Source organism: Fukomys damarensis, unplaced genomic scaffold (genome assembly GCF_012274545.1).
Source record: "Fukomys damarensis isolate Sample0158 unplaced genomic scaffold, DMR_v1.0_HiC HiC_scaffold_39, whole genome shotgun sequence".
Taxonomy (NCBI): domain Eukaryota; kingdom Metazoa; phylum Chordata; class Mammalia; order Rodentia; family Bathyergidae; genus Fukomys; species Fukomys damarensis.
In genome coordinates, this window is record NW_022900951.1 from 41,779,276 (window position 1) to 41,806,490 (window position 27,215).

At 41.3% G+C, this 27,215-nt stretch overlaps 1 protein-coding gene across 1 annotated transcript; it reads right to left on the reverse strand.

The window, feature by feature from the left end:
• Window positions 1–1,713: 1,713 nt before the first annotated feature.
• On the reverse strand, window positions 1,714–27,215 carry Znf41 (zinc finger protein 41). Its single transcript, XM_033760300.1, is given in 6 exon segments — window positions 1,714–4,775; window positions 4,777–5,450; window positions 5,452–6,464; window positions 10,639–10,731; window positions 10,984–11,110; window positions 27,080–27,215. Coding segments are annotated over 6 exon segments (2,283 nt in total). The 5' UTR covers window positions 27,125–27,215; the 3' UTR covers window positions 1,714–4,444.

Genomic DNA, 27,215 nt, shown 5'->3' on the forward strand with positions numbered 1-27,215 from the left:
TCTGACAGGATTTAGCATTTCTTCTGTGTATAGCTACTACTGTGTCTGCTCATTTTCCCCCTGGTACTGGAAGGGCACTCTATTACTGACACGCAGCCCTAGCCCTTTTTACTTATTTGTTTTCTTAAATTTAGAGATAAGATCTTGCTAAGTTGCGCAGGCTGGCCTCCAGTGTGCATTCCTCCTGTCTCAGCCTCTCATGTAGCTGCAATCACAGGTGAGCACCACTATGCCCAGCTATTTCTGCTCACTGTCATCAAGTTGCCCAGGGTGAGATAAAAATTGTGATTTTCTTACTTTAGCCTCCCAGAGTACTGGGATTTCAGGCATGGTACCCCCACACCTGGCTGGTTTGGATCTTAAATATCCCCCAAAGTCTTGGTCACCAACCTGTGACATTGTTGGAAGGTGGCACACCCCTAATGGAGATGAGGCACAGTGGAAAGAAATGGTCACTGTGGCATGCCTTTAGGGGATATTGGGCCCCTGGGCCCCTCCTCTCTCTTTTTGCTTTCTGGCCCTCGTGTGGTGGAGAGATTTCTCTGTCATATGCTCCCTCCATGGTATGCTGTGCTGTCACAGGCCTAAGCAACAGGACCAAGTGACTATAAAATGCCACCTCTGAAACTGTGAGCCAAAATAAAACTTTCCCATTTAAGGTATTTATCTGAGTGTTTCTGTCACAGCAACAAAAAATTAACACAACAACCATGTCCATAGAGGTAGGGATGGAAGCAGCTCTGAGTTCAAATGCCAGACTCTGCTTTTCCTACCAACATTTGGCAGTTTCCCCATCAATGAATCTTCAATTTGAAATGCTTTTGGTGAATTTCTAGTGCAATCAATTGATTTTTTTAAAGAACTTTTTTGTAGTTTATAGTTGCTTTTTAGAGGAAATGACCTGATGAGCTCTAACTTGACCATACCAGGAATTCTACCTCTGGACAAATGATTTTTGACAAAAGTCAAAGTATGGAGAAAGAATATTTCTCGTTGTTCTGTTTTACAGTTCATAGGACTGAAGCCAGGTAGTACTAAGCTACATATCTAACCACCCGCCTCTTTTAAACATCTTGCTAAATTACTCACGCTGCCTTAAACTTGCAATCCTTCTACCTCAGCCTGCCAAGTACCTGGGATTACAGTTGTGTGTCACTACACCCAGTAGAAAAAGGATAGTATTTTTAAAAAAATGCTGTGGAAACATTTGGATATTCATACACAAAAAAATCAACTTCACACCATATTTAAAAATTAACTCAAAATAGATGATAGAACTAGAAAATTAAAACTGTAAAACTTCTAGAAGAAAACACAGGGAAAAAAATCACTGTCATCTTCAGTTAGGCAAGGATTCCTAAGATACTACACCAAAGGCACAAAGCATAAAAGAACAAATTGAAAGATTATACTTCATCAAAATAGGCAGTTTTCCTCTTTTACAGAGACAAAGAACAGAAAGACAATTCAGAGACAGAGAAAAATGTGTTCAAGGATGATGGGCTGATAATGCACTCATACACAGAATATATTAAAAAAAACTCTCAGTGCTCAAGAAAAAGAAAATGAAAGACTTAATAATAGGCAAAAGAAATCTGGTGGACATGGTGGCCCATTCCTGTAATGCCAGCTACTCAGGAGGCTGAGGCAAGAAGAACACAAATTCAAGGCCAGCCTGGGCAGTGATAATCTGTCTCAAAATAAAAAGTGCTGGGAATATAGTTCAGTGGTAGAAGGCCCCTGGGTTGAATTTTAAGAAATACAAAAAAGTATAAAAGGCAAACGTTTGAACACAAACTTCACCAGATGCTCAAAAAGATGGTCAACATCATTACTCATTAGAGTAATGTAAATTAATTGTGTTATCAATTTGTATGTAGAACAGCTTCACTAAGAAAGACGGCTATAGGCTGGGGTGCAGCTCAGGGGTAGACTATTGGCTTAGCATATGCAGGTTCCATTCCTTGCACCATGGGGAGAAAAAGACTGATCAAAACAAAGAGTTGGTGGGGATCTGGAGAAATTGGAACCCCTATAAATCATGATGGGAATGTAAAATGCTGTAGCCATCTGAGGAATATACCTACTGGTAAGTCTCAGATCTGACATTAAAGCAGGACTTTACAAAGAGGAAAAACAAGTTTCCCCAACCTTAGCAATACGGCTGTTGTACTCTGTTCTAATACAGATAAAATCAGCAACTCTGTCCCGATAAGTAAAGTTTTATAACCTCCTGTTCTCATAACATCCTGCTTTTACCTAACCAAGGCCGCTGGGATATGTCAAGTTGCAAAAGCATCACAGCTTGACAAACTGCCTTTATTCTGCTTGCTCACTCCCACGTTATGTGCCACTAGGTAGGCCAACCCCCTCCGACCAAATGTATAAAAACTAGAGCTTTTCCTTTGTTTGAGGCTTGGCCTTTGGACATGAGTTTGATGGGCTGGTGTGCACCTAAAATCCTGGAATAAAATCCTCCCGTTTCACTTGTAATTTCTCCTGTCTCTTAACTTCTGCAACAACATGACTGGTCTGTCTCTCCTGGGAAGATACCACAATGGTTTCAAACACAAGGAAATGAAAAGTCAAACCACGATATCACTATATACCCATCACAATGGCTACAGTAATAAAAGCTAAAAATATACTAAGTGTTGGCAAGGATATGGAGCACCTAGAACTCACACTGTGTTGGTGGGGCTGCACACTGATACAGACACAATGGAAAACCATTTTTAAAAATTCAAAATATGGATATACTATGACTGTGTACTTCAACTCCTAAGTATATACTTAACTGAAATTCATATATATATATGTTCACCAGTAAATAGCAACACTGTTTTTAATAGCCCCAAGTTGCAAACAGCACAAAGGTATATCAAGAGAAAAATGGGTATTTTGCAACATATTCATACAATGAAATACAACATGACATGAAAATGGAGTTATCATTGACTATGTACTACCAAATTGGTGAATCATATTCATAACATAAATGACAAAAGATACTAAAGAGTATATATATGTAAAAGTATGTATAAAATATAAAACAAGTCAAGTGAGCACATACTATTAAAGTCAGGATATTGTTTACCCTTGGTGTGTGTGTGTTTGGGGGACTTCTGGGAAGGAGTATAGGGAGGGCTTCTGGGGCCTGGTCATGTTCTGTTTCTTTCTTTGAATAAGTTCATTTCCTTAGGATGCATTGAGCTTCAGGCTTATGATATATTCACTTTCTGTATGCATTATACTTTATAAAAATGTTTAAAAGTACAATAAAATTGCATGTAGAAAGCCTTTTTCTTATGAGGCCATGAAAAATATTTAAGGGAAAATGAGCCAGTGTCTCTTTTAAAACAGCAGTGCTCTTTTTAGAGAAGTGTTACTAATGCTAATGTGCATGTAGAAAATGAATACCCTAACCAAAATGGAAGAAAAACAACATTTTATATATGGAAACACAGTCTCTCAACCATTCTTTTTCAAACAGGAATTTTGAGGAAAGCAGTGGCGTCAGTAGACAAGACTGAAAGGTCGGAATGCCATCACTCACTTTTATTGTCTTCATGTCAGTCACTCAGGGAATCAAAGCATGTGGTCTGAGGCTTACAAAAATGATAGCATTAGGAGCACAGGTTAGGAGGCATGCAGCATGTGAATCACCTTCTGCCACCTGTAAATGTCTGTATCCTTTCACAGCTCCATTCCTGTGACAGGCTAGAGCCATGCCTAACTTCCAATTCTCAAAGTCAAACTTTAAGTTTCAAAATTGTTTTTCACCTTTAAAAAAATATACTTGGAGACTTCCCATGGGAACAGCAAGAGTAATTCTTCACGGAAATCTTTTCTTAAATATTAACAATCACTGAAAACTTCCAGTTCTACTCACAGATCTGCATTTCTAAATATATTTGGCCTTGACTTCAGGGCCCTGCAAAGTGCTTGAACAATGCAAACTCTTTGCCTCACCAGAAGAGTGTGAAACAATTTTGACCAATGTTGAGTACTTTTATGGACCGAGGTACAAAGAACTAATCAGTGCTGAATTTATAAGTCCTCTTTCTGAAAAGTGAAACAAAAGAGATGGTAAGTTAGTTCCTCGGGTCTTTATTTTTACCATTTGAAGAAGCATGAGAGCCCCCGTATCAACCATGTGGCCAAACATGAGTATTGCTATTTATTCAAGTGCTTCATTTGAAGGTCATTCTGCAATTAACTGTATGTCAACAGTGATGATCCTGGAACTTATTTTTCTAGTCAGTGGAAGGACATTTGGTTTTGTTCGCCTTCTGCTCACTCCAGCCACAGCCTTTCATACCTGCCCCCACCCTTGCCTCCAGTGCCAGCAGTGGTGGCATTGCTTGTCTCACTCAGGCCTATCTCATGCACACTCAGCTAGAAGTTCCATGTGATGGGGATTTCAGTCACCAGCTTTATTACATCATTTTTCTCCACTGTGTATCTTCTGATGTTTAATGAGATTTGACCTGTTGGTGAAGGCCCTTTGACATTCGGCACAAGTGTGCAGCTTCCTTCCTGTATGAATTATCTGATGCATACTGATTGTCATTTTCTGAATGAACGCTTTCCCATATTTCCTGCATTCATAGTGTCTCTCTCCAGTGTGGGACTTCTGATGTAAAGTGAGGCGTGACTTCCAGGTGAAGGTTTTACCACAGTCACTGCATGCATAGGGTTTCTCCCTAGTATGGATTTTCTGGTGTGTTATAAGATTGGATCGGTCAGTGAAAGCCTTTCCGCATTCAGCACACATTGGGTTTCTCACCTGTGTGAATTTTCTGATGCACATGGAGCTGTGACTTCTTAGTGAAGCATTTTCCACGGTCGCTGCATTCATATGTCTTCTCCCCAGTATGAATCCTGTGATGTGCAATAAAGTGCGATTTCTGGATGAAGGCCTTCCCACAGTCAGGACAGACATAGGGTTTCTCTCCTGTGTGGATCCTCTGATGCACACTTTGTGCTGATTTCTGGATAAACACTTTCCCACATTCCCTGCATTCATAGTGTCTCTCTCCGGTATGAGATTTCTGATGGATTTTGAGATGTGACTTCCATATGAACGCTTTTCCACAGCCATTGCATTTATAGGGTTTCTCTCCAGTATGAATTTTCTGGTGTTTGATGAGATTAGATTGATCAGTAAAAGCCTTCCCACATTCTGCACACATGTAGGGTTTTTCTCCAGTGTGAGTTTTCTGATGTGTAGCCAGGCTTGTCTGATGAGTAAAGTCCTTTCCACACTCTGTACATATATAAGGCTTCTCTCCTGTGTGAATTCTCTGATGCACATAGAGTTGTGAATTTTTGGTGAATGATTTCCCACAGTCACTGCATTCATAAGGTTTTTCATCAGTGTGAATTCGCTGATGTGTGTTGAAGTGTGATTTCTGGATGAAGGCCTTTCCGCATTCAGTGCACACATTAAGGTTTCTCTCCCGTGTGGATCTGCTGATGCATCCAGAGAGCTGACTTTCTTGTAAATGCTTTCCCACATTCCCCACATGCATAGTGCTTCTCTCCAGTGTGAGTTTTCTGATGTATACTGAGGTCTGAATTCTGAGAGAAGCCTTTTCCACATTCACTACATTGATAAGGCTTTTCTCCTGTATGAATCCTCAGATGTCTGAAGAGATCTGATTTTTGGAAAAAGGCTTTGCCACACTGGCTGCATTTGTAGGGTTTCTGTCCGGTATGGATTTTCTGATGAGTAATGAGGCTAGACTTGAGGGTAAAGGACTTCCCACATTGAGGACATACGTAGGGCTTCTCACCTCTGTGAACACCCTGATGTGGCTCAATCTGTGCCTTCAGATCACACACTCGCTCACTTTTGTTGCATTCACAGGATTTTTCTCCAGCATGAATTTTTTCATGTTTAAAGAGATGTGGCTTCTGGGTAAAATCCTTTCCAAATCCAGTACATACATGAAGTTTCTCCCCAGGATAACTTTGCTGCCAGTGGATGGGAGCTTTGTGACTGAGGCATTTTTCACATTGACTGCATTCACAGGAACTCGCTGCTGTGTTGGTATGCTCCTTCTTTCTAGAGGAAGACCAAATGTTACCATCTCCAAAAATTTTATCATGGTTTTTCGTTGTAGTGCTTCTATTATGATTATGTGAGTTTAAAGTATGCTTCAGACTCTTCACAAATGTGTCACAGTTACAGAGTCTTTTAATTGAAGGGACAAGCTTGGTAGTCAAATGAATTATTTTTTCAATGTTCTGACATTCATAGCCCCTCTCCTTAATTAATACTACAATATGATTTAATGGGTTAATCTGGTTTTCCTGATATCTCTGTAGCTGGTCTTTCTCTTGCCATGGTTCTAAGATGGAACACAATGAATCTTTGCCTATGGGTCTATCAAATCTCTTACAGTGGAATGAAACTTCTCCAGAAATTCCCTGTGGTCGACTTTTCCCAATATCTTCATCTAAAAATAAAAAGCAAAAAATGAAAATGAGATAAAGAATAAGTAGAAGAGGACAGGATGGGGGTGGTCCATGTAGTTCAGACAGGTGGAAGACAGGGAAACAGAAGAGTCTAATAATAGTGCAGTAAAAGAAAATTCTTATAGGGCACTTAATAGATGCGAATGATTCTATACCATTTATGATGTACCACTGTGCCAAGCACTTTCCATACAGTAGTTCATTGACTCTTTACTGAACCCTATGAGGGAGCTTCCATGATCACTTGTGTGTGTGTATCGTTTGTTTGTTTTGTTTTTGCAGCGCTGGGGATCAAGCCCAGATATACCAGACAAGCTGTTTATCAATGAACTACATCCCCAATCACCCTGCCATGATTTTTGAGACAGGGTCTCACTAAGTTACCCCAGCTTTGAACTTGCCATCTTTCTACCACAGCCTCTGAAGTAGCTTGGATTACAGCTCAACTCCCTGCTCATCTGTGTTTTACAGAACAGTAACAGAGAGATTATGTAACTTTAAGATCAACTTGCTTATACTTGGGAGACATGGGATTTGAAAACTAGGAATCTGGTTCTACTATGTAGGGGATCCAGATAAAAAGCAATCAGAGAGAGAAACTGAAGTCTATTAAGGGGAAGCTTGACACAGAAGCAATATTGTAGAATTTATATGCTGACTATGTATCAGCTCAAAACCTTGGTGAATTCTCTATTTCCTCTTCCTTTTCCCTCTACACCATTATGAGCATTGATATTACATTTCTAGGCCTCAAACACCAATCCTTGAAATCAGTGGAAGAATTATTATAATATCGCCATCTTGACAAATGGTTAATAGATGTCTGGGCTCCAAGTCTGTAACTAGCAGCAAACTTCTCTTGGATTGAGAATTCCATGCTTCTAGCAAGATGAGTAAAAGAGCCAGGGATGGTGGTACACACCTGTAGTCCCAACTACTTGGGAGGCTGAGGCAAAAAAAAAAAAAAAAAAAAAAAAAAAAAAACCAACAAAAAACCCACAAGTCCAAGACCAGCATGGGAAACTTAGCAAGACTTTGTCTTAAAAGTTTGAATAGGGCTGGGGATATTGCTTTACTATAGAATACTAGTCTAGGGCAGGTGAGGCCCTGGGTGGAGGGGTGCAGAGTAAAATAGGAAAAGGAAAGCCATGAGGCAGAAACTTCAAACCCTTCACCCAAATCCCTTCTCCAGTTCTTTGGTAGTAACATAATATAGCTGGGCCTACATTCACCAGCCTCACCAGTAGAAAGTGAGAAGAGGTAATAAGCACTGCTTCCAGGAAGGCTGTACAACACTGCACAGACCTTTCTTCCCTCTTCCCCTTTTCCAATGGACACCACAGTGATCAGCATTAATGGTGCAGCTGACAACCATTTCCTAGGAGAGGGCAGAGCAATGACTTGGAACAAGGTTCCTGAAGGACCTGTCAGGATCACATTTAACCTGCTGACCTGGACCCATCCATCTCAGAATTCTTACATAGGAGATGATACATATCTATATTTAGTTTGTTGTCTATGTCTTCTGTGTGCATATTCCAATGGATTATCTTTAACATTAGCTCCAGTCACAGTATACCTCTGGAGAAGCTGTGTTTGCTATAAATTCATAAAGGCACTGCGCTACTCACACTGACACTTGATTTGACATCGTTTAATGTTATAACAGAGAAGACTACTACCCAAAGCCCAAGATTGTTAATATTTCATGCAGGTTTCTTCTCTTTCCATGTATAATGTACAAACCTTTGAATTCTTCTGAACAGATGCTTGAAAATTTCTTCTGAAAAAAATGAAGTATCTGCTTCCATTTCTCCATGTTTAATAAATTTAAGTTTACTGTAATTTTTCTATATGTTACCTCAGAACTCTGAAAAAGGTGCGTTAATTTATTGCCTCTTGGTTCCAAATTCACCCTTTCTCACCTGCTCCACAACAAAGGATCTGAGTCTCTTCCGTATTTCTTCATTTGCCAGCCAGCACATTAAGCCTTGTAGAGGATGCTAGAGAGGCATCGCCTGAGCTGGCAGTTTTGCTTCCTCTTTCTACAGGCTCACTCAGCAGGCTTTTCCAGCCAAGGGTGCTTGTCTAGCAGTAGGCTCCTGTAGTGCAGATGGCTTTGGCATCTGGCTCCCGACACACACTCAGCATTCCTGGCACCCAGATCTTGGAGTGTGGGGGCTTCTCTGAGCAGAGCTCCTGTACTATGGATTCTCCAGCACCCAGCTCCTGTAGCTCCAGACTTCAAAAGCACCCAGACCTTGCAGCACTAGTAGCTTCTCCAGCTCAAAGCTACTATACTGCACTGCAACCAGTAGCACTTAGCACCTAGATTGTCTGCAGATACCAATTCTACAGAAACTCAAGTTCCTTATATAAAATGACACTGAATTGGCAAAGTACCTAAGCACATGCTCCCATACACTGAAAATCAGCTCTAGGTTACTTACAATACCTAACAGAATGTGAATGTTGTGTAAATAGCTGTTATACCATGTTGTTTAAGGAATGAGGAAATCAAACATAGCCTGTACAGCACAGATGAAGTTTTTAAAAAAGTAATAGTTCCCATTTCTGGTTGATTAAATCTGTAGATACGGGACCTGTGGACATGGAGGGCTAACTATAATCATAATCCAGGTAGGAGAATACAGTACATGGAGCTGATTTTGCATGACCTCACTGAGACCTGTGAAGATAAACTTAGAAATGAACCGAGAAGAACTGAGAAAGCAAAATAAGATTTACAAAAAAAAAAAGTGGGGGGGAGTTTGGGTCAACCCAGGCAACTTACAGAGACCCTGTCTCAATATAAAAAATGAAAACGTGGGCCAGGGATTTAGCCTAGTGGTTCCACTGCCTGCCTTGCAAGCACAAGGTCCCAAGTTTGATCCCCGGTACAAAAAAGAAAAAAGAAGAAGAAAAAAAAAAGGAAGAGAAAGAAATGGAAAGATCTGGGAATGTTGCTCAGTGGTAGAGTACTGGCCTATCATGTGGATGCACTGGGTTCCATCCCCAGTGCCACCACCAAAGATATATATTTGGCATCTCTGGATCATTGCATGGACATGAAGAAAAATATGAACAGTGGGAAAGGTCTCCAGAATTGCATTTGTGTAAAAAATTATGATAGCAGGTAAATAATGAAGTACTCAAACTAGTTACTAGAAAAATTAAAAAAGAGGCTTGTGTGGTGGCACATGCCTGTAATTCCAGCACTCTGGGCGGTTGAAACAGGAGGATCACAGGTTTAACCCCAGCCTGGGGAATTTAGCAACTTAGCAAAACCTACCTCAAAATAAAAATAAGTCAGGGTCCAGTGGGTAACTTACTGTGAATGCACTGGGTTCAATACTGGTACTATAAAAAATTAAAAATGAGATACCACTTTATACCCATTGTTGGCCCCAAACTGAGAAACTTTGGTACTGCTAATTGTTAGTGGGAACATTGGGAAAGCAAGAGCCTGTGTGCATTGGTGCTGCAAGTCCAGATTAGGGCAGACAACCTGAGAATATTATGGTGCTACTGAGGCAAAGGATGAAGGCTGGACCAAATGGTAGCTCAGTGGTAGAGCACCCTTAACATGAGTGAGGCCCTGGATTCCTTCTCCAGCAGTAAAAAGAAAAATCAGGCTAAGAATACTGAATGATTAGGTAGACTCTCACTTCACATATCCTTGAGAAAAGCTCACACCCCATAAGGGAAACTTCATGTGTAAAGTGACTGCCCAGTAGTCTGTATTCTATGCATGTAATCCTAGTACTCTGGGAGGCTGAGGCAGCCTATTTGAGTGCAGCCTGGGTAAATTAGAGACACAGTAACAAACTATCAAAAAATAAAAAGGGCTGGGGATGTGGCTTTGTGCAAAGGCCCTGGTTTCAATCTCCAGTAACAAAGGGTGAAAAAAATAGGATGGTATGTCATTTTAGGGTGCAGAGATTAGAGGGTAAAACAAATAGGAGAAAATAGATGTGGCAGGAGTCATACACAGAGAAGAGATTTAAGTATCTAGGGGCTACTGATAATTATTTCCAATGAAATTCACAAGTTTAGAACTTTCAAGATTACACATCTTCACAACTTTTAAGAAGCACCTGAGTAACATTCACAGTATCTCCATGTCCCCCATATGATTGGGTCACACTCACCCACATAAATAGCTGTCATGTGGGGCTTCCCCTCCAATACCATGGCCCTCTTCTTGCTTCATTGTGAAGATGGTTTCTGCTTTGGGAACTTGGTACCCTATTAACAGGACATGATACAGGACTGGGACCAGCTGACAAAGTTTCAGGGGCTTCTCAATGACACTTCCCATCTCTTCTTCAAGGAATCCCCCATGTTTGTTAGGGAATGGAGAAATAATCACAGAGCTGAAAGGGATTGAAGACTCAGCCATATCAAGGATGACACTGTGACACACCAGATGTCCTCAAGCAGCCAGTCATGGAAATCCATTTGAAAGCCCTGGCACATGAATAGGGCACCAGTGCTTACCCACAGAGAGCAGATGGCAGTAGTTTTCCAGTGTCACATCCCAGTACAGGTGTCTCTTAGCAAGGTCCAAGTGCTGCCATTCCTCCCTGCTGAAGTCTACTATCACATCCTCCAGTGACAATGACACCTGTAACAGCACAACTGTGTTAAATATTAAAACAGAAACACTGACCCTTCAAGAACAGAGGTTAGATAAAACTCTTGAAGACACTGGCATAGGAAAATATTTATGAACAAAACCTCAGTTGCATGGGAACTAGCACAAAGAATCAACAACTGGGATGTCATTCTATTTTTGTTTTGTTTTGCTTTGTTTTTGTTACCAGAGGCTGAATTAGGGACCGTGCACTTGCGAGGCAGGTGGCGGAACCACTGAGCTAAATCCCCAGCTAGATCTCATTTTATTAAAAGGCTTCTGCACAGCAAGAGAAACCACCTACAGAGTGAAGAGACAACCCACAATATGGGAAACATTTTTTTACCAGCGGTTCCTCAGATAAAGGTCTACTACCTAGAATATATAAAGAACTTTAAAAAATCAGACTCCCCCAAATTTAAAGACCCAATCCAGAAATGGACATCTGAAGTGAACAGACATTTCTCAAAGAAGTAGAAACAGCAAATAAATATATGAAAAAATATTCAACATCACTGGTCATTCCAGAGATGCAGATGGGAATAATGCTGAGATTCCACCTCACCCCAGAAAGAATGGCTGCTATCACCAAATCAACCAATAACAAATGCTGGTGGGGCTGTGGGGAAAAAGGAACCCTTCTCCACTGTTGGTGGGAGTGCAGACTGTTGCAACCACTGTGGAAATCAGTGTGGAGATTCCTCAAAAAACTAGAATTAGAAGTCCCATTTGACCTAACTATTCCCTTGCTGGATATCTTCCCAAAAGAATTAAAAGTATCATACCGCAGTGATATATGCACATCCATGTTTACAGTGGCACAGTTTTAATAGCTAAATGTTGAAAACAACCCAAATGCCTGTAAACTGGTAACTGGATAAAGAAGATATGAGTTTTTTAATAAAATGAAGTACTACTTAGCCATAAAGAATGATAAACTAGAGACATTTGTAGCAAAATGGATGCATATCAAGGCCATACTCTTAAGTGAAATAAATCGGAAACACGTGTAAATACCGAATTGTCTCTCTGGTGTGAGAAACTGAAAGTGTAAGTGAGGACCAAAATGTATACTAGATAATGTGAAACAGGAAGAAAATGTTCAAAGGGGAAGGGGAAGAGGAGAGTTGGGAGAAAGGAAAGAAAAGAAAGGAAAAATGCAAGAAAAGAAGAAAAAAATGGAAACAAAGCTTTTGTAAATAGGTAGGGGTGGAGGGGTGGGAAGGAGGGAATGGGAAAAAACAAGAAGTAAGATATATCATGTGCAGGTACAAATTCCCGATGATTATGATGATAATGTATACCTAAAATGTACCAATAAAGTACCCACAACCCTGTTTAAGGTGACATAGTCAGCTCAGGGAGAGGGGATGGAAGAAGATAGAGAGGAAGTTGTTTCTAATAATTTTACTGTAATGTAACACACAAGGTCTTTGCTAAATAACTAGTCTTTCTTAGTTTTTTTCTGACAGATAAAACCTTATTAAAGTATCTCAACATTCCCTGAACACTACATTCAATCATTTGTTTATTCTTCTTTCAGAAATGAGGATTAAAATAAGTCCTCCTTAAATTTACTCATTAATATAGAAACTAGATTCAATACATTTGCTGATCAGCTAAGTACTAGATATTGTGTTAGGCAACAGAGTTGAGTAAAATATAAAATAACGTAAAAACTTGACTAACCAACACAAGAAGACAGCAATACGGCTGTGAGTGGTATAAAGTTAGGCTACAGAGAGACGGTGGGGAAGAGTTATTGAGAAGGGAAAGGCAGGGACCAAAGTGTGTAGTAAGGAAAGTTTAAAATACATGGTGGATTCATGGAAAATAAGGAAAGGAATCTGTATAGAAGAGAACTTCCATAAAGATTCACTGGGATCAGAACAAGGAACAAGTCTGTTTCTCATAGAGAATGGAATGCCAGCCTCCTTCGATAGCTCATTTGGTAGAGCAGAAGACTGTAGGAGAATGGAAAGCCATTTACATGTCAGAAACGATGTCCTCCTAATAGCTGCTCCAGAGCAGTCATCAAGATGCACTGTGGGAAATGCTGGAAATGGGTGAAACCAGATGACCAGTGTTGAGATGTGCTACAGGGCTCAGGTGACAGCAGAAGAAAAGCTTGGCAGGAGCTGTCCTGGGGATGCAGAAGGAAGAGCAGGTACTGTTTGAAGGAGGTGAGATTGTGCTGGAGAGGTAAAAGAACTCTAGGGCAACTTTCAGTGATTGGCTTTTCATAAGCACAAGACTATGGTGTTTTATACTGAGAGGAGACAAAGAATAAGAAGTGGCACAGAAGAAGATGAACAGAATGCCACATTGTGTTCATGTTGGAGTTAAGGTGATAAAACTAGATGGCAGGTTGTTGGGCTAGGATAGAGGTTTTTTTTTCAGCTTTAATTGAGTTTATTGGTACATTTTAGGGATACAGTACAGTTACATTCATTGTTGGGATCTTGTGCCTCTACATGACAAGTCTTGGTTCTCATTTTTTCCCCTTGTCCCTGCCCTCCCTTTACCCCCTCCTCCCCTCCTCATCTACAACCACTTTATTTCCATCTTTTCATTATCTCACATTTTTTTCTTTTCCCTTTTTACCGTTCCCCTACCCGTCCCACCTTCCATACACCTTTAGCTCCTTTCTTCCCATTTCTCAATGTCAGTAATCTTATTAGGATCTTCTGTATTATTGCAGATTATTCACACCAGAGAAACTACTCGGTATTTACACATGTGTGCCTTATTTATTTCACTTAGGAGTATATCTTCAATATGTATCCATTTTCCTATGAATGAATCTATCTTCTCATTCTTTATGGCTGAGTAATATTCCATTTTATAGAAAAACCACATCTTCTTTATCCAGTTAGGATAGAGGTTTTTATTTGGAAGTTCTTAGCACAGAGATGGTCATCAGATAAGACTGCTCAGGAAAGACAGACAGACAAGATATGGAAGCTGTATCATATAGACCATCTCTAACCTCAGTGCAACTATGTCAGAAATCAGTAAAGGGACCTTTTCAAAATTAAAAAACACAGTTCCAAAAACTGATATTTGAATATAGTCACCCTTCTGTAATGGTGAGTTCCATGTCAGTGGATTCAACCAACTGCGGATCAAAAATATTCTACAATAATTTGTTTTTATACTGAATATGTATAGACTTTTCTGTCATTATTCCCCAAACAATGCATTATAACAACTATATACATACCACTTATATTGCATTAAGTATTGTAAGTTACCTAGAGATGATGTGAAGTGTAGTGGAGAGATGTGTGTGGGGACACATACCTGTAATCCCAGCACTCTGTAAGGCTGAGGTAAAAGGACTCTAAGATTGAGCCCAGGCTGGGCACCTTAGCAATTTAGTCTCAGTATAAAAAATAAAAAAGGGCTGGGGATGTACCTCAGTGCAAAAGCCCTGGGTTCAGTTTTTAGCTTTGCAAAAAAGGAAGGCATGTGTAAGTTATATGAAAATATGACAGCATTTTATATAAGAGACTTGAACATCTAGGGATTTTTTTATATCACTGAGGGATCTTAGAACTAATCTTTTGTGGATACTGAGATACAACTGTAATATAGTCTACAAAGATACACTAGATACATCTAGAACCAACATTAATACATGTAAGGATGTTTAGGATAATGAAATGGTAATTAAAGTGGAAATGAAATTCTTTAGTGTCCATATTACCAAAGAATCCAGTCTAGGACTAGGGTATAACACAGTGGAAGAGTATTTGCCTAAGAAGTATGAGACCTTGGATTTAATCTCACACACACAAAAAATACAGTCCAAAGTTTCATGTATTGGGTATGCAAATCAGGATATTATGAAAATAACAACAAAGTAAACCCCAATAGAGAAAGACTAAAAAAGTAGAAATCAACCAAACCAGTGCCATCCCAATCCACATCACAGCTGGATTTCCTGGACTCTCACAAATAAATTCCAAGATGCATATGAAAATGTAAATGGCCACAAGTAGCAAAGACACTCCTGAATAGAAAAAGCAAGGTGGGAGGATATGCTGTGAAAGACTTGAAAATTTACCAAGCAACAGGTATTTATGAAAATGTGGTCCTGGTGCTAGGATAAAAAATAATCCAGTAGAACAGACACAGTGCATAGAATACAGAGTTTATACATGGTCATCAGATTTATTTATGCCAAGGAGTCCAAGCAGATAGTGAGAAAAATATTTTCAATAAATGATGTCATGGCCATTGTATATAGGAAAAAAATGCAACTTGACCATTACTCCACATCACATGCAAACACACACATGCACACACACACAGACTGCAGATAGATTACATATCTAAATGTGAAAAGGCAAAAACTATAAAGCTTTTAAAAGCTAGTATTTATCTTTAAAACCCTGGATTAGAAAAACAATTCTCGCCAGGTATTTAGCTCAGTGGTTCTGCCGCCTTCTTGGCAAGCACAAGGACCTGAGTTTGATCCCTGGTACCAAAAAAAAAAAAAAAGAGAAAAATAATTCTCAAACAGGATACACAAAACATTAACCACAAAAAAGCCTGACAAGTCTACCTTCAACGAAATTTAGCACTTCTATTCATTTAAATGACTGCATTAAGGTGAATATGGTAGCACATGCCTTTAATCCCAGATACTGATGAGGCTGAGGTAATAGGATCACAAGTTTGAGGCCAACCTTGACAACTTAGTGAGGCCCACTGTTGAAGAGAATGTGGTGCAAGAGCTCTCATATTTCTGATGTTGCTGGGAATACCACAACCATACTGCAAGATATTTTGGCTCTACCTGTCCATGTTGAAGACAGACATATGATATGACCCAGAGATTCCACTCATGGAATATATACACACGGACCACAGGAGACACATGGAAGAATACTTATAGCAGCACTATTAATGCATGTGTGATACTTCATAACAAAAAGGTTAAACTGAATAGTACTTTTTTAAAAAAATCACTGTTTAATATACATAGAGTAGCCACTGTCTTCCTGGGAAAATATTAAGGATACAGTCTTAGTTGCATGTCTTTGCATAATCTGTAAGCACATAGCCCATCCACCCACCCTAAAAGAGACTGGCTTTCTGTGCAGGGGAGTCACGGGGAATTGGAGGAGAGAACCTAGTAAATAAATCATCTATTCAAAAACTAAAGTTAAAAAAATGAGCGGAGTGTGATGGTGTACACTTGAAATCCCAGCTACTTGGGGGGCTGAGTAGGATCCTAAATTCAAGGCAAGCCTAGGCAACTTAAGGACTTAGAAGGTCCTGTCTCAAATTAAAAAAAAATTTAAGAAGGGTGGGAATGTAGCTTAGTGTGGAGGCTTAGGTTCAATTCCCAGTACCTCTAAAAAAAGAAGACCCTTTCTCAAAAAATTAAGAGTAGAGGATGTACCTCAGTGCTCCCTGGTTCAGTTCCCAGTAGCAATCAATCAGTCAATCAATCAAATCAGTCATTCCATAGGACCAAAATGGAATAGACACATTTCTCCTTACTTGTCCTGCTAAGTATCACTAAAATCCGAGACATTATATATAAAACAAAGATAAGAAGATCCTCACACTTGGAAAGAAAGCAGGAGGGCCAGGGTCCTCAGAACCTGTAGAATGACACAGCAGTGAGTTCCCTGAATTTTCGTCCTGCCTCATATATCCTGGACTAGGTCTTAAGAAGCTTGGCAACCCAGAACACTACCAGTTCAGACAGAACAGCCCCCAAAAGCCTGCTCCCTCCAGCCAAAGGACCAAAAGGTAACAATGTAGCAAGAGACAAAAATTTGGATGACAGCTGCCCCGTTCCAGCCAGCAGCAGCCTCCCCACCACCATTCCCACCAGCAAAAGCCCAATAGGGAACCTAAATTTTCACCCCTGCTGGGGGACGGGGTGAGGCCTCTCAGGATCCAGGAAGGTGGTGTCAGAAGAGGTCTGGGAGGACTCGGTGATTCTACCTTACTCAACAGAACAAGGTGCTCCTCCACTTCTGCGGTGCCAAAGGAGGCCAATGGGGAATCTAAATGGTCACCTGCGCTTGGCAACAAGGAGAGCCCCCTTTTTCAGCATAACAGTTTCAGGGAAGGCCCGCTAAGCTCTAGATTTAAATACTTATCCAGTGGTTCATAATTCCCCAAACACCCAGAACATACTTGAAATGGGGCATCACATGAAGAATAGAAAAATCTCAACTTGAATGAGAAAAGTCCATCAACAGACACCAACACGGAGATGATATACACATTATAATTACCTGACAAAGATTTTAAAGCAGCCATCCTAAAAATGTTCCAGTATACCTAAAAGAAAGGCAAAAATGAAAGTCTCATAAAAAGGTAGAAGATATACTGAAGAATTAAATGAAAAATTTACAACTGAAAACTACAATACCAAAATTTAAAATTCAGTGGATGGTCTCCAAAGCAGAAAAGAACAGAGAAAAGAATTAGAGAACCTGATAAGTGAACAGCAGAAATGTCCTGCTCAGAACAACAGAAAGCAAATTGACTAGAAAAACATGAACAGACCTGCAAGGCTGCAACAAAGTATCTGGCATTTGTGTCATCAGCATCTCAGGAGAAGAGAAAGAACGTGGGGCTAACAAGGTATTGGAAGAAATAACAGCTGAAAATTCTCACATTTATCAAAAGATATAAACCTAGAGCAGTTGTGGTGAACCCATGGTACACGTGCCACAGCAAGCTGTTTGTTATTGAAAGCTCTAAAAGGTTTGCCATCACTGACCTAAAGATTCAAGAAGCTGGGCAAATTCCCAAAGGATAAAATATAGAAATCTTCACCAAGTGCAGCATAATCAGACTTCAGAAAACTAAAAACCAAAAAGAAAATACTGAAATCAGCAAGAGCAAAAAGACAACTTTATGTACAGGAAAAAGACACTTAAAAGTGACAACAGAGGGGGACAGGGATTAGCTCAGTGGTTCTGCTGCCTGCCTCCCAAGTGCAAGGACCACAGTTCGATCCCTGGTACCAAAAAACAAAGTGACAAAAGATTTCTCATCAGAAGCCATGGAGGTAAGAAAAGGAAGTGGAACATTTTTCAAGTGCTGAAAAATAACAACAACAAAAACTGTTCACACTTCAGATGTGAGGATATAATGGCCAATAAGAGAGTGGAAAGATGCTTGACATCATTAATTATCAGGGAAATTTGAATCAAAGCTAAGAGATACTTTTGTTGTTTGGTTTTCTGAGACAGCGTCTCACTATGTAGTTGAGACTGACCTGGAACTTACTATGTAGCCTAGGCTGGTCTTGAACTCACAGCAATCCTCCTGCCTCAGCCTCCCAAGTGCTAGATTACAGGCATGTGCCACCATGCCCAGCTAAGAGATACTTCTTTATACCCACTGGAATGGTTAGACTCAAAAGTACTTGAAACCAGAAGTCATGGTCCACACCTGTAATCCCACCACCCAGGAGGCTGTAGCAGGAGGATCTCGAGTTTAAAGCCAGCCTGGGCTACATGGTGACATCCTATCTAAAAATAAATAAATAAAAATTCTTCAGTAATATCAAGCATAGGTTGCTCAGAGATGAGGGAGCCAGGAAGGGGTGGCAACAGGAGAAGGATGCTTAAAGGGTATGGGGATGCTTTTTCAAGTGATCAAAGTGTTATACAGGGGTTCTGTAAAGCTGGGCATGGTGACGCACTCCTACAGCTCCAGCTACTCAAAACACAGAGCTGGGACGATCTACTGAACTCTGGAGTTCAGGGCCAGTTTAAACAACAGAGAGAGATCCTGTCTTTTTTTTAAGAAGAAATTTTAGTATTCAAATATAGCCATTCTTGACCAGAGGGAGCTCCTTCAAGCTTGCCCCTGTGTCCTCTGGACAGGCCCCAATTTGGGGACAGTTCCTCACTTTGCAGCACAAGTTCTTACAGGATCATTTGTACCTTATCTGTATTGGCCCTGGAGGCAGCTATTTCTCCACAAAGCTCTAGTTCCTATTGGGGCAGATTGTCTGTAGAAACCAAGGTAGGCTCACTGCATGGCCCATCATTGCCCTTTCAGCAGCCAGAACTAGGAATATTTTTCCTTATAATGCAACACCAACTAATAAGTGCACAAGGAATGACAGGATTAGAAAAGCATTAGGGAAAGAGCATGGTATTTCACTGTTACAGGCAGGAATCATTGATGGACACTAAAATCGGTGGGCCAAAGTATGAGGAATACTTTATATAGCCACGAAGTAGCCCCTGGGCCAAAATTTTTGCATCAAATTCAGTCAAGTACCAAATTTGACAAGTTTCACAGCAGTTGAGTACCAAGGTATGATTGTACATTTCTTGATAACTGTATTTTAGTTATGAAAGAGAAAATTCTTATTCTTTTTTTTTTCCAGCTTTAATTGAGTTTATTGGTACATTTTAGGGATACAGTACAGTTACATTCATCGTTGGGATCTTGTACCTCTACATAACAAGTCTTGATTCTCATTTTTTCCCCTTACCCCTGCCCTCCCTTCACCCCCTCCTCCCCTCCTCATCTACAAACACTTTATTTCCATCTTTTCATTATCTCACATTTTTTTTCTTTTCCCTTATTCTTAACAGATACATATTGAAATGATACATTTAGGAGCAAAGAAAACATGGCTCAGAAACTAAAGTTTTATTACTGATTTAGTGGTGCTGGGGCAGAACCCAGGACCTCATGGATGCTAGTCGAGTGTTTTACCACTAAGCCACACCCCTAGTCCTAATTTTTATTTGGAAAATAAAAATTTAAATGTTTCTGTGTATATACACACACACTTGCATACAGAAATTTAAGAGACAATGAAAGCAGATGTAGTAACATGTCGACAACTGGTCCATCTGGATAAAGGAGGGTATATACAGCTCTTCTGTACTATTTTTATAAAATGTGAACCTATTACAAAATAAAAAGTTACAAAAGAATCAAAGCTTTAAAATTCTTTTAAAAAATATGTGAAGCCTGGTATGGTGGCGCTTGCTCACCTGTAACCCAAGATAATCTGAGCTACTCAGGAGGCTAGGGTGGGAGGAATGCAAATTCAAGGCCACTCTGGGCAATTTAGCAAGGCCCTGTCTCAGAAAAAAAAGGGGTAGGGTGCTGGGGTATAGCTCAATGGTAGAGTACTTGCCTCACGTGCACAAGGTCCAGGGAGTTCCATCCTCAGTACCTACATATATATAGGTAAATATTGGATTAGGCTGTTGGGTAGGTAAAGATTCGTAAACAAGACAGAAAATGCACTAAATAGCAAAGAAAAGCTCTAATGAGCATGATGAAATAACAAAACTTTATTCATCAGAAGTTCCTTGGACCTCCCAGATCCCAGGGGGCTCTCACCTTGTCAGTGTGCGTTTAGGGGCACAGAGCAGGCAAGGAGTCCCCAGGGGCCCTACCCAACTTCTCTACCCACCAGTTCCCTGAAGCACAGCCCTGTGGGTGGCTATAAGTGGGACATGAGCCCAAGATAATACACCTAAGCACCTACTTCATAACCCAGAAGCAGTCATTCAGGGAAAGCTGAGGGATGAGGACCAAAAGAACTTCTCATTCTGGCTGCATCCTCCTACTGACTCTTGCTGTTGTGGGTGCCATGGGGGAGGAGCCCCAGTGGGCGAGGGAGGAGTAGTCATTTACCAACTGACCTGAAGTATTAACATTTGGTTTTGTTTGTTTGTTTTTGGTAGCGGGGATTGAACTCAGGACCTTGTGCTTGCAAGGCAGGTGCAGGTGCTACTGAGCTAAATCCCCAGCCCTAATGTATTTTAATATATGGCTGTTAAACATTTTTTTCTTTTTCAATTTAATTTTGACTAAAATTTTAAATTATACTGTTAAACATTTTAAAAACTGCTGCTTCCCACAGCCTAAGCTGATGAATGAAAGGCCACCCTCACCTACTATTGTGCCTCCTTCTCTAGAAGTCCCCAAGGTCACATGCACAGGGAATGTATACAAAGGCCATGCCAGGGATCAGCAGTACTGACATACAAAAGGAATACGAGCAAGGTACACTGCCCACAAGGTAGACAGCTCCTGACTGAGCCTTTCTCCTGTCAAGACAGAAGCTCTGGACCCTGCTATAGCTGGAAAGGCAGATGATGGGTAGCTGAAGTGGGCTTTGGAGAGATTTGAGTATGAAGCTGGTAACACAGACCCACCCAGATTCCAACCTCACCCGCCACAGGCTCTAATTTGTCTGAGCAGTTTCTACCATGGAAGATGCTGTGTTCCTTTGATTACAGGGACTTCCTCATTTCAGGTAAGGAGCCCAGTCCCAGCTTCTTGCTCCTCTCCAGCTGATCACATGGTGATGTCTCCCTTTGAGATCATCTCAGTTCCAGCATTCTCACTCCTAAGGGGAGGGTGGACTGTCAGGACTGGCCACTTACTGCCTACTCTGTGCCCAATTCCCTGGCCATCTGCACTGGGCTATCCTGCAGCTAACTGGGGATGCAGGCCCCCTGTCTCTGAACGCTCTCACTCCTGCCCTCACTGTTGTCCCAGGCCGCTTCTGCAACCTGTCTGTCATATGATCCTGCCCTGCCACTCAGCCTCAGGCCTAGCAGAAGGGCTTCCAGGCCATTTCCGGGCCTAGCTGGAAGCATGCTCTCAGGGTCTGGCTCACTGTTTCCAGCTGGAGCCAGACACTCAGCCACTGTGCAGGTTCCCTGTTGGCTGGGGATGCCTGGTCTCTTGCAGAATAGTTCTCTGGGTAGCCTTGCACTGACCTGGCTCTCCCCCACTTCTCATCATTCTCAAGAATAATGGTAGAATGCAACAACCCGAGATAGGGAACAAATGGCTGGAACAGCCCAGGCTCTGCTCCATTCCAGCCTAGAAAGGGGATATCCTTCAATGCTTTAACCCAGTAAATCTGGTTGCTCATGGAAAGCTGCATTCTTGGGGTCCCTTAGCTATGGTTCAAGTGGGGAACACACAGACTAGACTTTATCCACCCGGGTAGCTTTTCCGAACCTTAAGAGGACCGGCTGGCAAAGAATCCTAAGCTTCTGTTGTCCCTTACTGCTTATCTGTAAATAGGACACCCAATCCATGTGACTTGTGTGTACAGTGTTCTGTTGCACTGAGACTGACAAATTGGTAGCCTGTGTAGCTGCTTTAAGCCTCTGTTGCTCCCTCTAGCTATTTACTGTCCACTCAAAGTGTTCTCTGTGGCCTGCAGCTGTTCCTCTGTCCCTCTAGCTTTCTCGCTTCCCAGCTGCTCCTTTTCCAGCTAACTGTCTGTTTTTGGCTTCCCCAGGCTGTTCCCTGCTCCCTTTCTGCTGGTTAGCTCTCTCTCAGTGTTCTCCATCTGACCATTTCTTGGTCCCTCTGATTCTTCTTTGGTCTTTCCCTTTATTTTTTGCCACTGTGATAGAATCCAAAGGCTTCACGCTGAGCTGCACATCCCAGGAGTTTTTTGAAATTTTTTATTTGTTTTGAGACAGGTTTTTATTAAGTCTCTAAGTTGCCAGGCTAGGCTCAAACTTGTGATTTTCCTGCCTCAGCCTCCCAATGCTGGGATAACACATGTGTGCAACCAAAACCAGCTGTCTATTTTCCATTGTTTCTTCTTCCTTCTGGTTGTCCCCCTGATCTCTTATTTACTACTTTCTTTAGCTGTGTGTGGTGCCCTCTAACTGCCCATGCCTCCTGTTTCCTGTTTTGTCTGACTGCCATGTGTTCCCTCAGATGCTGTCTTTCCAGCAGATTCTTATTCTGTGGCACCATTTTTCTGATGGAACTCTAGCCTATCTTAGTGTTCCCTGGTTCCTAAAAGCTTTTCTTATTCCTCCTGACTGTCCCTGGTTCACACAGACTGGCTGCTGCTGGATCCCACTGACTGTTCTCTGGGATCTGAATTTTTTCCTGGGTCCTTGCACAGTTCCTTGCACATGTCATTAACTTGTTGTCCTGTGATGTCTACACATCTGATCCATGGGCCATACTTTTGAGTCATGCCAGTCTGGCTGGCTCCTTAGCCTGGGCTCTTAACCACTAAAGTATACTGCTTCTATGTGTTCTGTCATGGCTGGATTCTGTACTTCCACTGCCTCCAATATTCATTACTTCTGGTTATAGACTGGTTCCTCTGGATTTTTTCTAGGTTACTGGAATGACTAACTATTCCAGTTTGCACAGCAATTTTGCTGTTTTAGCACCAAAAGCCCCATGTCCCCTTGGTTACAGGCAAATGTGGATGGTTGGTCATCACATTCCTGGGAACCCTGGCTATGCCCATGACTCTTCCTGGCTTCTTCATTTGCCAGTGACTACATGGGACCTCTGGCTACTAACTCTCTTTAGTAATTCACACTAATCCTTGTGGATCATCTTTAGTCTCATTCTCTAGTTGATCAGGTTGCTACCCATACCAGATACACACTGAATACTCAACTGCCTGTTCCCTAGGTTCTCTGGTTATTTTCTAAGACCTTTGGCTGACTCCCAGAGCCAAGTACACTTTTGCAGCTCTCTGGCTGTTGCCAAATGCAGTGACTGACCCTTGAGCCCTATGTTCCCTCATACCATAAGCCATCCTTCAAGGCTTTGCCCTCATCTTAGCCACTGTTCCATGGGTTCTGTCCTTTCCATAATCCCTGAACACTTGTCTCTGTCCCCTTGGCTGCCACTGGTTCTCGGGTCATACTTCCCCTTTCTTGTTTCCTGGTACCTCTGTTGACATTTCTCTATATACCCTCAGATTGTCCTTGGAAGCCACGAACCGTTGCCTGGTTTCTCGTGTCCTCTGTTTGTTCCACTGAGCCTCCACCTGATCCCTGGTCTCCTGGGATATTCTCCATGTCTAGTAAATGCTCCATGTTTCCTCCAGCTGTTTCCTCTTCCTTCTCAGTCTTCTTTCTTCCCAAATCCTCTGCTTGATCTTCAGCTTTAGCCACTATTTCTTGGTCCAACTGGCTGCTTCTTAAACCTTGGGGACACTTTTTTATTGGTTCCATGGTGCCTTTCTTTATATTCTACTCCCCGACATCTAATGAAAAAACCAAGACTCTAACAATTAAGTAAGTGAATTATTAATATTCATCAGAGACTTTGTCATCTCCATCTCTTCTTGAGAAGGGCAAGAGATTTGTGGTTGGAAAAAAAAAAGATGAATGGAGAAAATGCTTTGCAGAGACCAGAGCCATTTGTCTAGAAACTCCATACATTTGCTGAGCAAGAGTCTTCAGGGTTAGGGAGAACCACATTGCTGTGGTCTCAATCTGTAGCTCAGTGGCTTATAATGACTACTGTCACATGTTGGCTACTATCAAGCTTTCATTCACTTACCAACTAATGCTTCTGTACTTTTGATTTTAAAATATAATTTCAATGACTCGAGCAAAACAATTTAAGTGTAGGAATTTTACAGTATTAATCACATTAGAAAATAGTGGATTGGTTGGGAAGATGCTGGTCAAGGCATGCAAAGTTTGCTAGACAGAAGGAATACGTTTTTGAGATCTATTGCCTAGCAGGGTGACTATAGTTAAAAACAATGTATTGTATATAAGTAGTCCCCCTTGGTGTCAGTTACCCATGACCAACTATGGTCCAAAAATATTAAATAGAAAACTTTATATTTTAAGAGAAAGCTCACATTCACATACTTTTACTATAAGTATACAGTTACAATTGTTCTGCTTTATTATTGTTTATTGCTGTTAATCTCTTACTGTGGCTAATTTATAAATTACACTTTATCATAGGTATGCATATATAGGAAAAAACAGTACAATCATGCAGTAACAGCAGAGATTGTTCTGGGAAGCATGCCATGAGGCAATTTTGCTATTGTGTAAATAGCATAAAGCACACTTGCACAAACTAAGACAGTTATGACATCACTTAGTAATATAATCTTTTGCAACCACTATTTTGTATGTTGTCCATTGTTGACCAAAATGTCATTTTGTGACACATGATTTTATATATAGGGTTTGGTACTATCTGAGGTTTCAGGTGTCCACGGGGGGTGGGGTGTCTTGGAATATATCTGTTAATGATATGTGGGGACTTAATGTATTACAAAATTGCTAATAGAGAAGATTTTAAATATTCAAACCACAACAAAAAATGTTAGGCTGGGGGTTTACCTCAGTGGCAAAGCACATTCTGAGTATGCACAAGGCCCTGGGTTCCATCCCCAATACTGCAATAAATAAATAAATAAATTAAATAAAATAGAATAAAAAAGATAAGTATGTGAGGTGATATGTTAATTAGCTTGACTTAATCATTCCTTGTGCGTGGGTATAAAGCTCATAATGTACTCCATAAATATACATAATCATTATTTGTCAACCAAATTTTTAAAAATGCTGGACTGGTTCAATTAATATCACATGTTTGTTAAAAATATTTACTGCCTAGAAAATTATGTTAAACCACTCAATTAAAAAGCAGTAACCACAGGGAAGGGGATGTAGCCAAGTGGTAGAGTGCTTGCCTAGCACGTACAAGGCCCTAGGTTCAATTCCCAGCATAGAAAAAAAAAAAAAAGGACAGCCAGGTGTGGTGGTGCATGCCTATAATCCAGCTACTCTGAAGGCTGAGACAGGAGGACTGCACATTTGAGGCCAGCCTGAGCAACTCAGAAAGACCCTGTCTCAAAATAAAAAATGAAAAGGGAGGGCGGGTGTGGTTGGTGCATGCCTGTAATCCCAGCCTGGGCTATATAGTGATTTCCAGGTCAGTCTCAACTACATAGTGAGACCCTGTCAAAAGAAAAAAAGGGAAAGGGTTTGGGACATAGATCAGGGTGAAGGTGCTGGATTCAATCTCTAGTGCCACGGTGGGCAAAAAGATGGTAACTAAATAGTATGGCTCTATTTTTAAGCCTTGGCTATGTATGTATATGTACATGGCATGCATACATATTCAAAGCCCCACACATATACTCAACATATACGCACAGGCAAAGGAAAAAAACTGAAGGGAAATAGAGCTTAATGTTAATGATAGTTCACTTAGGAAAATGCTGGAATTACAAGGAAGTTTCTATTCTCTTCTATTTGCTAACTTGCATTTCCTAAGATTTTATTATGAAATGACAAAAATCAAAACAAATTTTAAAAGTTTAATATTATCCCAATGACTACATGTCCGTGAGACCCCTCCATGGTGGGGGGCAAGGCTTCCCTCATTGACAAAATCCATAGGAAAGTCTGCAAACAGGGAGCTGTGGGCAGGGTCTGGCTCTCTCATGGCTTCCTCTGCTTACATGATCTCAAAGTGACTGAGCAAGAAACCTGGTTGTCTGCTACAGTGCCATAAGAGGGGCTTCCTGGCTCCAGGGCAGTTCTGTCACAGCTAACCTGAGAAGCCAGTACTAACCACATACCTCCTTTGGCCATTTTATTCAGGTCTGAAAAGAAGAGAAAGAGCTGGAAGGGCCCTAAAGACAGTGGTTGTCCTACTACCCTGCCAGTTTACAAGTTTTTAGAAAAAGGATACTTACATCAGGATAAAGGAGAAATCAGCAGATTGCCAGAGACAGGGGAAGTGAGAGGTTGGGAGGGGTCAGCTGAATGCCTGTAAAGGACCCACAAAGAGAGAAGGGCTGTGCTAGGGTAGGAGGTGGGGGGTTTCATCTCCCATAGTCACCGCCAGTAGCTGCTCCTCCCCACACCTTGGCCTCAGATGGCCCGCAGGAACTCCCTGCCCCACTCTGCCAAGACACGGGGCTGAACCCTCATCTCTCCTCTCTTCCATCAACAAGAGCACCCTCTCCACTAAAACCCACAGGGCTCTGAATGTGGTCACTTCGTTTATGCAGGACTCAGTCTCAATGGGAAGACCTTGACTTGTTTCCAGGAGAGGAAAGCCAGAATCTCCCATTTCCTGTGACTCTTTTGTCCCTGTCCTGAAGCCCTAGGAACAAGTCAGGGGTATCACCTCACTGAATGAATTCCTGCCCTTAGGGTTTTTCTCCCTCCTCACCTCACACAAACCCCAGGGCCAGGGGCAACTGAGAGGAGTCCCCATTGGTGGGCATATTCATGCTGGGCCTCAGCCCTCAGGCTCTGCTGCTGATGACTCAGCCCTTCTCTGGAGCTTGAAGCCAGGCTGGCAACTG